The sequence below is a fragment of the Sander vitreus genome, chromosome 13 (assembly GCF_031162955.1).
Source record: "Sander vitreus isolate 19-12246 chromosome 13, sanVit1, whole genome shotgun sequence".
In the NCBI taxonomy this organism is placed as follows: Eukaryota; Metazoa; Chordata; class Actinopteri; order Perciformes; family Percidae; genus Sander; species Sander vitreus.
Genome location: NC_135867.1, coordinates 21,074,024 through 21,084,750, shown reverse-complemented (window position 1 = coordinate 21,084,750; position 10,727 = coordinate 21,074,024). Strand labels below are relative to the sequence as shown.

The window sequence follows — 10,727 nt, the reverse complement described above, 5'->3', positions numbered from 1 at the left end:
CTGTGTATATATGCCATAGAGAGCATGCCAAACCTGTAGGTGGTAGTGCAACGAGAAGCTCAAGCCCACGTTAGCCAATCAGAATCCCGAAAATAGCAACAACAGCAACGAATCACTTCCTCTTTTCTTTCCTCTTCCTCTCGTCTGCTGCCTAACTGTGGATTTCCACTGGATGCGGAACGTCTGCGGACAGGCTCCGCTGCATGCTCCGCCGTCCGTCAATACCCACTAGTTCCGGATTTGTTGCGGCACGGCTGCGGCCATGACTGACAGCTGTAGTCACGAGGACCCACAATATCTCGCGAATTCACGTAGAATAGAACCACAAAACCAACAACAGTTTGTTTCCATCCAGAGGAGTAGAGGGGAAACAACTCTGTGCTGTGTTTTCAAGGTGTAGTGCAGGGAAATATGATCCGCCGTGAGCACGGTGTATTTTACTTTGAAAATTAACCCGATTTTTATTTTGTTTCTGTGCTCGACTTCCTGTTCCGCACTATCTGCCGTGTGCTGAATTTCTGCGGTGCTCTCCAGCAAAAATAGAAGCTCTGCGTATCTGCGTCCCAGCTCCGGCGGTCTTCAGCCCTCTGGAGTTTTTTTAAAGAATTGTTTTCAGAGGCAAATTCTCCATTTGCGTGTATACGAAGGGCACAAACGAAGGGAAATGTCTCCGTTTTTCAAAATCACCATGTACGTGTAAACGGGGTATTAGGCTTTCCATGTCTGCACAAAGTCAGACTTACATGTAAAGCCATAGCGCCTGTTCTGATGGACTCAATGCAGCAAGGTTTATAGAGGAAATTCTTTCACATCTCCATGTCCATACACATGCAGCACTCAAACTGGGAGAGACCTTTACCGTACGTGAGATGTACCCCACATGACTGGTAACAGTATTACAATTTCATCCTCCTCAGTTCCGAGGACTCACCTACATTTAATGCTACCTATTACACCTCTGCCACTTGACCTAAATAAAAGTCAATAATTCCAATTACTTCCACTTTATACTGTATGTCACTGTGCAGCTGTTGGCTTTATCGCTTCCAGTTTCAGACTTTATATACGTGACGTGTGATCTAATGTCTCCTCCTCAGCGGCATCCCCTCTTCTGCAAGGTTGGCGATCATTTCATCCCAAAGGGTTTTTTATTCCCTTTCACTGCTTCAACCTATCAATGTACTTCAACTACCATCAGCAGCACCAAGGCTCACATGGAACTTTAATTAGAATTGCGCTCAGCTTGCCTTGTTCTGTTACTGACAAAAACATATCTAGCTGCACATTCTTCAGTCATCATAATTATATTTGAATAAATGGGTTCAGAAAGTAATGAAGAAGTTTGATAAAACATTAAAAAAATCCAATTTACTTTTCTGCCTTTAAATGAAGGAATTATTTAATACATGCATTTTTTTTTATTAATTAAAAGCCATAAATACTGTATAACTTGCTATCACATCTAGTAGCATGCTTTCTGTCCAATTTTCCATTTTAAACTTATCCTTCACAATTTGTCAAGTGGACCACATCTGCATTCCTAATCTTTTCTCATCCTTATCTTATACCACTGAACTCATGTGTCAGTGGGTTGCAGTGTCAAGATATTATAACTGCTGATGTGTATGCCTGAGAATAATCCTGCAGCAACATATACAGTACAGAGAGGTAGCAAAGCATAAACAATTTCCTAGTTGTAGATGTTATTGCACTTAGTCAATGTGATGCAGTGCATGTCCAGTAGAAGTCTTAAAAATCAGTCAGACAAAATCAGCAGTTTTATAATGACCTTATTACTGTGACCGGTCCTCAATGTAACACAGAGGGTTAGACTGTTTTTTATTTTTTATTTTATAAATGAATGTCTTGTCCAGTTGCAGTTAATCTGTTAAAACATCCAGGAAGTCGTGAATGTTATCCTGCTTGGGTCAAGTCAAACATATACATTTATACATATCAAATTAACTTGCTGGTCACTTATTGACTTTCAGTAGCAGGGTTGAGAGAAGAGAAAATACACAGTTTGCAAACGTTTAACCACTGGTGTCTCCATGTAGCTTGCTGAAAAAACGTACTGAGTCATCTATTCCACTCAGCTCTGCTCTGACTGCTCCTTATTTTGAATTACATTGTTGTATAATTTTTACACCTCTCCAAAAAAAAAGACATTTCAATACTGGTAAATTCCATTGATAACATTATAACATGCTATAATTATAACATTATAATGATATAATGTTTGATGTAATCAAGAAAATATTGGGCATCTTTATTTAAGATTGCACCTTGACATTGGATTTGCTTAATGCAATACTTGTGTATCCAGTCCACGTAAAGTGTACATTTATCATGTTGTGACATAAGTTTTACACATTACATTTGTTGTTTATACAATTGTATTATGTTTGGCATTATACGATAAACATCTTTGTGTGTGATATTGTAAATGGTTAGCTATCCTGTACTCTGAGTAGTGGAGAAAGTTGGTTTGACACCATTTTGCTACCAGTCTACAGTTCAGCAGAAGAACAACAGATCCATGGCATTTCACCGTGGCTCATCAGGGATACAATTTCTCTCATGTAGATTGAGGCTCCTCCCCTCAGTTTCTTTATTAACCGTGTCTATATGTTTCTCAGACTGTTGGGAAACCCTTTGTCCATTAGTAAAGGTCAATCGTTTATGTGCAGACACACGAGGAAGCTGCGGTTTTCTGCAAAACGGTCCTCTGCAGCGAAGCAGCTCTCCGTAAGCCCTGCGGAAATCCCTGTTGAAGGCTGGATACAGGATGGGGTTAAGAGCAGAGTTAAAATAGCCCAGCCATAAGACCACAGAGTTAAGTGTGTTAGGGGGGATTGTCCTCTTCTTTACGCCCATGCAGGTGAAGAAGGTGAAGTAGGGGAACCAGCAGATGACAAAGGCCCCCAGCACAGCTCCCAGGGTCACTGTTGCTTTGTGCTCTCGGGCTATGGCTGCAGTTGATGCTGCGCGTGCAAATGATGGAGTGGCAGCACGAATCCGCCGCACCTGAAGAGATTGGTTAGGAAAAGGTTAGACAGATAGAAAATGCAAAGAGCTCACTCACTGCTCTGATGATAACAGATTTAATTCAACAACTTAAGTGACTGTGCTTAAAGTGCCGTGATTTCTTTCAGACAGATGCAAAAATGCATGCATGCCTTAAGTTATGACCTTTTAGATCCCACCTAAAAAACACTGACCTGTTCTCGTGCCACTCTGAATATGCAGAGATACATTCCACACATAAGTAGCAGCGGCAGGTAAAATGAGCTAAAGGCATACATAAGAACATAGTTGTTATTCCACTCAAACTGGCAGTAGTGTCCCTCGTTGTCCTCCTCCCCAATGCCCCAGTCCAAGTGCTGCACTCTGTAGTCTGCTGTGTTCCAGCCCAGGTGGATGGGCACAAAGGACACAGCTAGTGACAAGGCCCAGATGGCGATCATGGCCAGTGTCACCCTCAGAGGGGTAACTCTCCGGGAGTAGCTAAGGGGAGCCGAAATGGCTAGGTAACGGTCCACACTGATGGCCAGCAGGGTCAGGATGGAAGATGTACACAGCAAGACATCCAGTGAGACGTAGATGTTACACAGGGCTCCTCCGAGGGGCCATTTCCCGCTGCGCAGCTCCAGAGTGGCAGAAAAGGGCAGCACCAGCAGGCCTAGCAGGAGATCCGTCACTGCCAGGGACACCACAAAGCAGTTAGCAATGCGCCACAGTCGACGACTGAGCCCCACAGCCAAACATACCAGCACATTCCCACCAATGGTCAGAATGATAAAAGACACCAGAACCAGCCACCGGAGTGCTGTGGAGATCATGGTGACCTCCTCCACAGGCACTGGCTCACTGACACAGTGCTGCTGTTGGTATCTCAGTAGAAAATGTTTAAACAGACTCATCCACTGCCAGTTCCATCAGACAATTCTTTACACGGCTCCTTTGTGTAAGGGTAAGCAGGTTCAGAAGTAGATTACAGAGTGTCACACACTTTCCCGCCATCTCTTTTTTCCCCAGTGCCAGTGCTGCAAACACTTCCCTGCTGAAGAACAAGAACAATGGTTATTACTTGAAAATTCAAGTAACCATATTAATACCTTTTTAAATATTTGTGTATTTCAAAGTAATGCATGTTTATCCTTCTGACATTTAATGAAATAGTCTAATTGCAGCTGCCTGTTAAAAGGTCAAATTACCAAGAATGAACAATGAGCAAATGACCGAAAACACGACAGAAAAAGTATTAGGCTTCAGGATATTGCTTTCTGTTGTAGAGTTCCACAAGGGAATTTACACAAATCCTGATATTGCAGCCAATATAGCAAGAGGGAAAATTATAGTCACACTACTTTGTGTTATCTAATATAGCAAAATATACATAAAAAAGAAACAGCAAAAAAAGTACAGTAAATAATATATGTGAATCAATGCAGCAATGTGCTGTTTTGTGTTTTTGGTAATTTGTTTAATACACCAGCTGTTTATCATTTTCATTTACTAAAGACATTAAAATCCATTCACATGTTAGCAACACCAGTAATATTATCCATTGTAATGTTTAACCAGATTCACAACATCCCCGCTCTTCCCCGGGAAATGGCAAGGCTGATTTTATGACATTAGCTGACATTATACAGCTTATACATTAGAGCCCTTCCACTAACAAATAGGACAGAGTGTGTAGAACGATACAGAGTGAATAGATTGTGTTCTAAACACAATATCTGCTGGGCATAGGCTGGCCTGAACGTACACACAAAACGAGCAATGGACCTGGATGATCAACAGCACAGAAAGATGTGAAGCAGAGAATGTGCCTTTGTATAAACATATGTTGAGGTCGAGAACCTGTCCCCTAGAGACGGGAACATTTACTAGAGAGGCAGCATCTGCTAAAGTGTGGGCTGTTCTATATTGTGCATCACGGTCAGGCTAACTCAATAGATCCTAAAACTCAATCATAAAACATTCTGTCACAGACTTTACAGAGTCAAGTAAACAAACCCAAGCTATCCAGTCTAAAAACAGAAACATTTCTGTATATCCAACCACATACCTTTTTTTGTTGTTGAAAATGTACTTCAAGACGTTTTGATCACTACTTTTAAATTGCATATTTCTTTGCTGATGTTTTCGCATCCACAAATAAAGCCATTGTTTCTTTTCAAAAGGACAAGATGGCTAAATATTTAATTCAAAGTATATATGAATGAAATAAAAAAATGAATAAAATATGATCCATCTGCATGCCCAGTCTGGCATTTTTCTGTGAGGTGTTCTTTCAAAGCACCAGCTGTCATGCCTCGCAGGGAAGCTTAGCTAATTTCTTTCTTTTTTGTCATCAGACAGCATCCAAAAATCACTAGTCCTTTTCACAGATGCAACCTTAAAGGGCAACTTTAATATCATTTAATGATATCCATCCGAGATGTGTGTTTCATATTTCATGTGTTGCTCTTGCATCCACAGCAAGCTTTAAATGGCATCACTCTTCAAACACATTTGGAATTTAGAATAAAGTAAATAGGCAGAAATATGTACAGTGTTGCTGTGTTTCTAGTGTTTTCCAGTGTTTTAGAAATAAAACTAATGTATATACTATAGGCCAATAAAGAAAGTAGTCTAGCTCCAAGTGGCTGAGACTGCTGTTTGACAGTGTTTACATTCTGCATGTTTGATAATGTTGTTTCTAATTTGCCATCTGCTTCCTTATTACAGTAAGGCCATCTGATGTACTCCCATAAATAATAGATGATATTTGGCAAGGACAGATCATTCTCAAATTTCCTAATTATGGTTTGATGCTATTCTATAAGTGTCAGGGTATTTAATTTATGTAGCTTAATAATAATCTTTGTTGCAACCGCTGCGGTGTCCTTAGGATTTTTATTTATTGTCATTTTTATCTAATTGTCTGAGTTTTGTCTCCTTTCTGGTTAATTCTTGTGAGGCTATAGTTAGGAAGGCAGTTGTATATTTATAATTGATAATCGGATCGACACCCAGGCTACAAAGTGCTGGCAAAGAGTTTGTTTTTTTACTTATATAGGTATCATATCTCCATCGGCACTGGATCACATCTCAAGAAACCTCTCTATCCAAACAGGATTCTAAAAACACAGAGACACACAAGCAACATTATATAATATGTATGGTCAACACAGATAATATAAGTACCTCCTTTATTACCTAACTTTATGACACCTATTAAACAAAACAAAGTTCATGCTCATATATGTTTAGTTTAAGAAATGCGTAAAATTTCAAACTACAAACATAACGAAGTTCGGATTACAAGGTTCACGTCTTTTAACTGCTTTATCTTTTGTTTTATGACAGTGATTGTGATCCGATATGACAATCATCCCTGCTGTGACCGAAGATATGATAACATGAGGTGTTTACAGTGACAATAAGAACAGCGGCTATAAAGCTATAATGTTTAAGGTAGTGTGGAGGAAAGTATGGGGGTGTTCCAATAATGATTTCTATTTGATGGAGTGTAATTAAAACAGTTTCAGCTGTAACTGGCCATTCAGAGAATCCAAGGTTTTAATGTTTGCCATAATGTCACTAGATTCCCTTTGGGGATAAACACTTCTTGTTTCTATGGTGACTTTGTTTGTTCAGCATTGACAAAGTTTAGATCGAGCTGTGTCCCTTGTCCCTTAGCTCTTAATTGGTGCTACATAAACCAGGTTTCACCGTTCATGAAGAGCCAGAGAGGATTTAATACGTTTATGTTTGTCTTCACTTTCATTTTGCCTTGTTGCTGATGTACCACACGACTAAGGTAACAGGTGAAACTCAACACCATAGCACCATGAAGATAACCTGAGATCATTTTACAATTCATTGCATAATTCATTTGTTTGATTACCAGATTTCTAAAAGAATTGGCAAAAAAAAATCTGCTCTAATTTTCTTCACATGAGAAGAATGTGTTATGTATGAATGTGCATGACTAGGTGTCATCACTAACAAGAAAAACTGGCTCTTTTACCAAAGTACAGCATATCCCAATGCTTATTTTATTGCTTGACTTATCTACGGTAAATATATGACATTGTGTGTCTGTTTGGCAGCTGTCTATATAATATACGTATATCTGCACAGAAAGATCAGATAACCTTAAAATCCCTCTCAGGTTAGAGAATATAAAAATCCCCCTGCATCATGCAACAAATTAAGTTTAGCCAGTGATGAGTAAACAGCGTGAGATAACATTGTAGTAAAACATCCGGCCCAGAACGACACAACGTGGGCCAACAATATAAATCTAACAACATGTGAAAAGTGAAACCACCATAGGAGCAGTATGGTGAATCCTTTGGCATTTTGCAAAAGTCACATCCAAGGAGAAGTTCTATGATTTGTGTACAGTGCATTTGTATCCGTGCCTTGTCCTCTTGACCTAAGCTTATTGCAACTTTGTTTCTGCCACAAACTCAAGACAGGACAGTTTTCATTCCATTAGCTTATGTGCTGTTTCCACTAAGCATACGAGTAACACTAAACTTTTCACGGAACAACTCCCACATGATTGCTCGTAATCATATCAACTAGCTATACTGTCATGTTTTTACAACAAGAAGTCAGAAAGAGATAGCGATGCAATTTAATTACTTATAAAACATTTAGCTGTGATTTAAATACAGATTAAACAACCACGAGCCATAGTAAAAACATTCTGAATTGGAATCAGTGATATACAATTTTAATACAGTATATTTAAATACCATATAAATATAACTGCACACATGAATACATATTTTATCATTCTTTTAGTAATGAATATTCAACACAACAAAAAGTTACAAGAGTCTAAAACCTTGCCTGCTGTTCCTACATGCAGCTCCATTCAGGATCAAAGTGGTTTAAACTGACCACCCAACATTACCATTCTTGTCCAATATTACTCTCTCTCTTATAGAGGGCTAAAACCTACCGCTATAGACTAATATGCAGAACAATTAAAGTGAAACCACAAGCTATCTCACATGTGCAATCATTTTATAATACCACAAATATCACAAAATGCAAATATGTAACTTGTCTTCTGGTTGGTGTGATATAGCAGTACACTGCAGTACACTGCTGCACGTACATTCTCGCTGACATCATGTGAATGTATAACCAGAGAAAAGGAGACATAAATGAATCACTAAGCAACACTTTCATACGTTAATATACATATCTCAGTGGAACACCAAACATGACTTAGACCACAAACCTTCATCCTTGTGAATGTAAAGTGTTTGCTTTGTTAATCTTCAGTGTACCCTAAATAGAGTCGTTCAAAGCGTGTGACTCACCTCACCTGGTTTGTCTTAAACGTCCATCTAATCATAACCTTCTTCCCAGATTATGAATCCTCTCCTCTGCTTCCTTGGTCATGCTTAAGTGCAAACTTATTTCTCTCTCTCGCTCACTCTCTATTTATCTCCTCCCTCTCTCTCTCCCTGTCTCTGTCCTCAGAGACGTACAGACACATGTAATGCACTTTCACTCCCTCTAGTGCACCCATGTATTGCCCCTAAGCATTCTCACTGTTGTTTTAGCTTAAGAAATGTATTTCCTCTTACAACGAGGGTATCAACAGGGCTTAACAGTATTTCAACAGATTAAGATTGTGTTAACAAATGAGGATTTTTAAGATGAACCCAATTAATTAGTTCATCACCTTGTGTCTTCATTGCATGTTTTGTAGCCTCTATAATTTGCTTATGCAGTGTACAGTAAGTATGGTTAAAGTTGTGGGGCAAGGTGAGCCACGCTTTAATCACTTAAAGGGATAGTTCAGATATTTTGAAGTAGGGTTGTATGAGGTACTTATCAATAGTCAGTGTATTACCTACAGTAGGTGGCAGTCGAAGTGCCAGTAGTTTGGAGAAGCAAGCAGGAGTACTGACACGGAAGCAAAGCAATGCCAGGCAGCAGCAAAACATATTTTAGCCACCTAAAAAAAAGGCACACCTTAAAACATCAATATCAGTTTAAGTGATTGTTATATTAGGAATATTTTCACCGCTTTACTTTGCCATCAGGCAGCCCTTTCTGACAGGGAACTTAAGCAGTTATATCCACCTATGCTGTCGTCAAAGCTACCAGACTCTTTGGACAAAAACTGTAATTTTACCCTGCAGAAAACGGGTGTTGCTGGTCTACCGCTGCCTCAGTAGGTTAGTTTGTTTGTGTGTGACGTCGGTGAATCAGAACTAACACCAAGTTTTAAGTTGTAGCGCTGGCTATGACGAGAGCAAAGATGGATATATAACGGCTTGAGTTCCCCATCGGAAAGAGCTATATGACAGCAAGTTAAAGTGATGAAAATATTCTAAATTTAGTGTACACTTACAGCAATATCAAGCTATGTCCTTACTAAACTAAAGACACTTCCTGTTTTAGTGTTGCTTTAAATTCATGATTAAATAAGGGTTAAAAAAGATTGCAGACAGTAGTGTGGATTAGTGTGGATGCTGATCAGGATGTTACAGTAATATCCTCAATCCAAGGAGGAAGTCAGGGTCTGAAAGGGAGAGGGAAAGTGAATACAAAATAAAACAGGAAGTGCACAACAAGACAAGACATGAGTGACTAAACTTAACAAATGTGACGAGACATAACAAGCAAGTAAGCAATAAAAAGATAAGAAATAAATAAACAATCAGATCAGAAATACAGTAGATTATTCTTATTACAAATGTAATGATAATTTGGCTGTTGATAGTTAAAACAAATAAAGAGTACTTTATCTTAATAACTGAAGAAGTTAGCAGTTTGCGGTTAGCAGACAGTGTAGCTGTTATGTGCAGGGGTCAGTGTTTCGTTTCAATTTTAACAGAATAACCTTAGAGGCTCTGCAATTATATCATGCACTTGAAATGTAACAAAACATCAAGCATTGTCTTCTTTATTTGGTATTACTAGTACAGTGTTCGTTGAAAATGTGCCTGTTTGGAAGCCGATTGCTTGGCCTGTGGTATTGCTGCTTGTAGAATTCTTCAAAACCAAATTTACCCCAAAATTACTTACAGAATGACCCCAAACCACTTAACATGTAACTCCACTGTATAGCCTACTACTGACTTACTGATTTACCTGACAGAGAACGTTGCAGATTCAGAATGTAATCACAAAATATCACACTGACAATGTGGAGTAATCAGACATTAATGTCATGGACCCACCTGGCCCATTATGAGAGCTAATCATCTGTTTGTGTGTGTGTGTGCACAGAGAGAGAGAGAGAGAGAGAGAGAGAGAGAGAGAGAGAGAGAGAGAGAGAGGGTGTTGTCTCGTGTCATATGATCATTAACGAATTTAACACTTCAGCAGAGGTGTTCATTTCCATACAGGTTTAGTGGCTTGAAGGTTAACGGAGAAGTGGGGATTTTGATTCGCGGTGGTATTTTGGCAACAAATGTTATTAGTGTTGTAAGTTAGCAGTAGACTTAATTAACCCGACCCAGGGTGAGTCTGACGAAAAATGCCGTGTCTGCCCGGTTCAGCTCTGAGATTTTCTCGCACTGCATAGTGCTGTGAAGGAATAATCTCAGAGATTACTTCATATTCTGCCTCTGGTTAGAAGTGGTGAATGTAGGATACAGCTCACAACAACTTAATACTATATAGTGTCTGGCTTTTAATAATGGACACGGAAAAGCATAGCACCTTTTTTTCGCCCACCTTATTCCACACAACAG

General features: G+C 39.2%; 1 protein-coding gene across 1 annotated transcript; it reads right to left on the bottom strand.

Moving 5' to 3' along the window:
• Positions 1–2,547: 2,547 nt before the first annotated feature.
• hrh2b (histamine receptor H2b) lies at positions 2,548–3,842 on the bottom strand. Its single transcript, XM_078266755.1, has 2 exons — positions 3,222–3,842; positions 2,548–3,027 (listed from the first exon to the last, which is right to left on the bottom strand). Exons 1-2 carry the CDS (start codon positions 3,840–3,842, stop codon positions 2,548–2,550), a joined length of 1,101 nt encoding a protein of 366 aa, XP_078122881.1.
• Positions 3,843–10,727: the final 6,885 nt, after the last annotated feature.

Bases quoted from the DNA above. Each gene is read 5' to 3' on its own strand.
- hrh2b (XM_078266755.1), bottom strand. From the start codon at position 3,842: ATGATCTCCACAGCACTCCGGTGGCTGGTTCTGGTGTCTTTTATCATT. The intron at 3,028-3,221 runs GTCAGTGTTTTT...CAATCTCTTCAG, and splicing joins TCAGAGTGGCACGAGAACAG to GTGCGGCGGATTCGTGCTGC.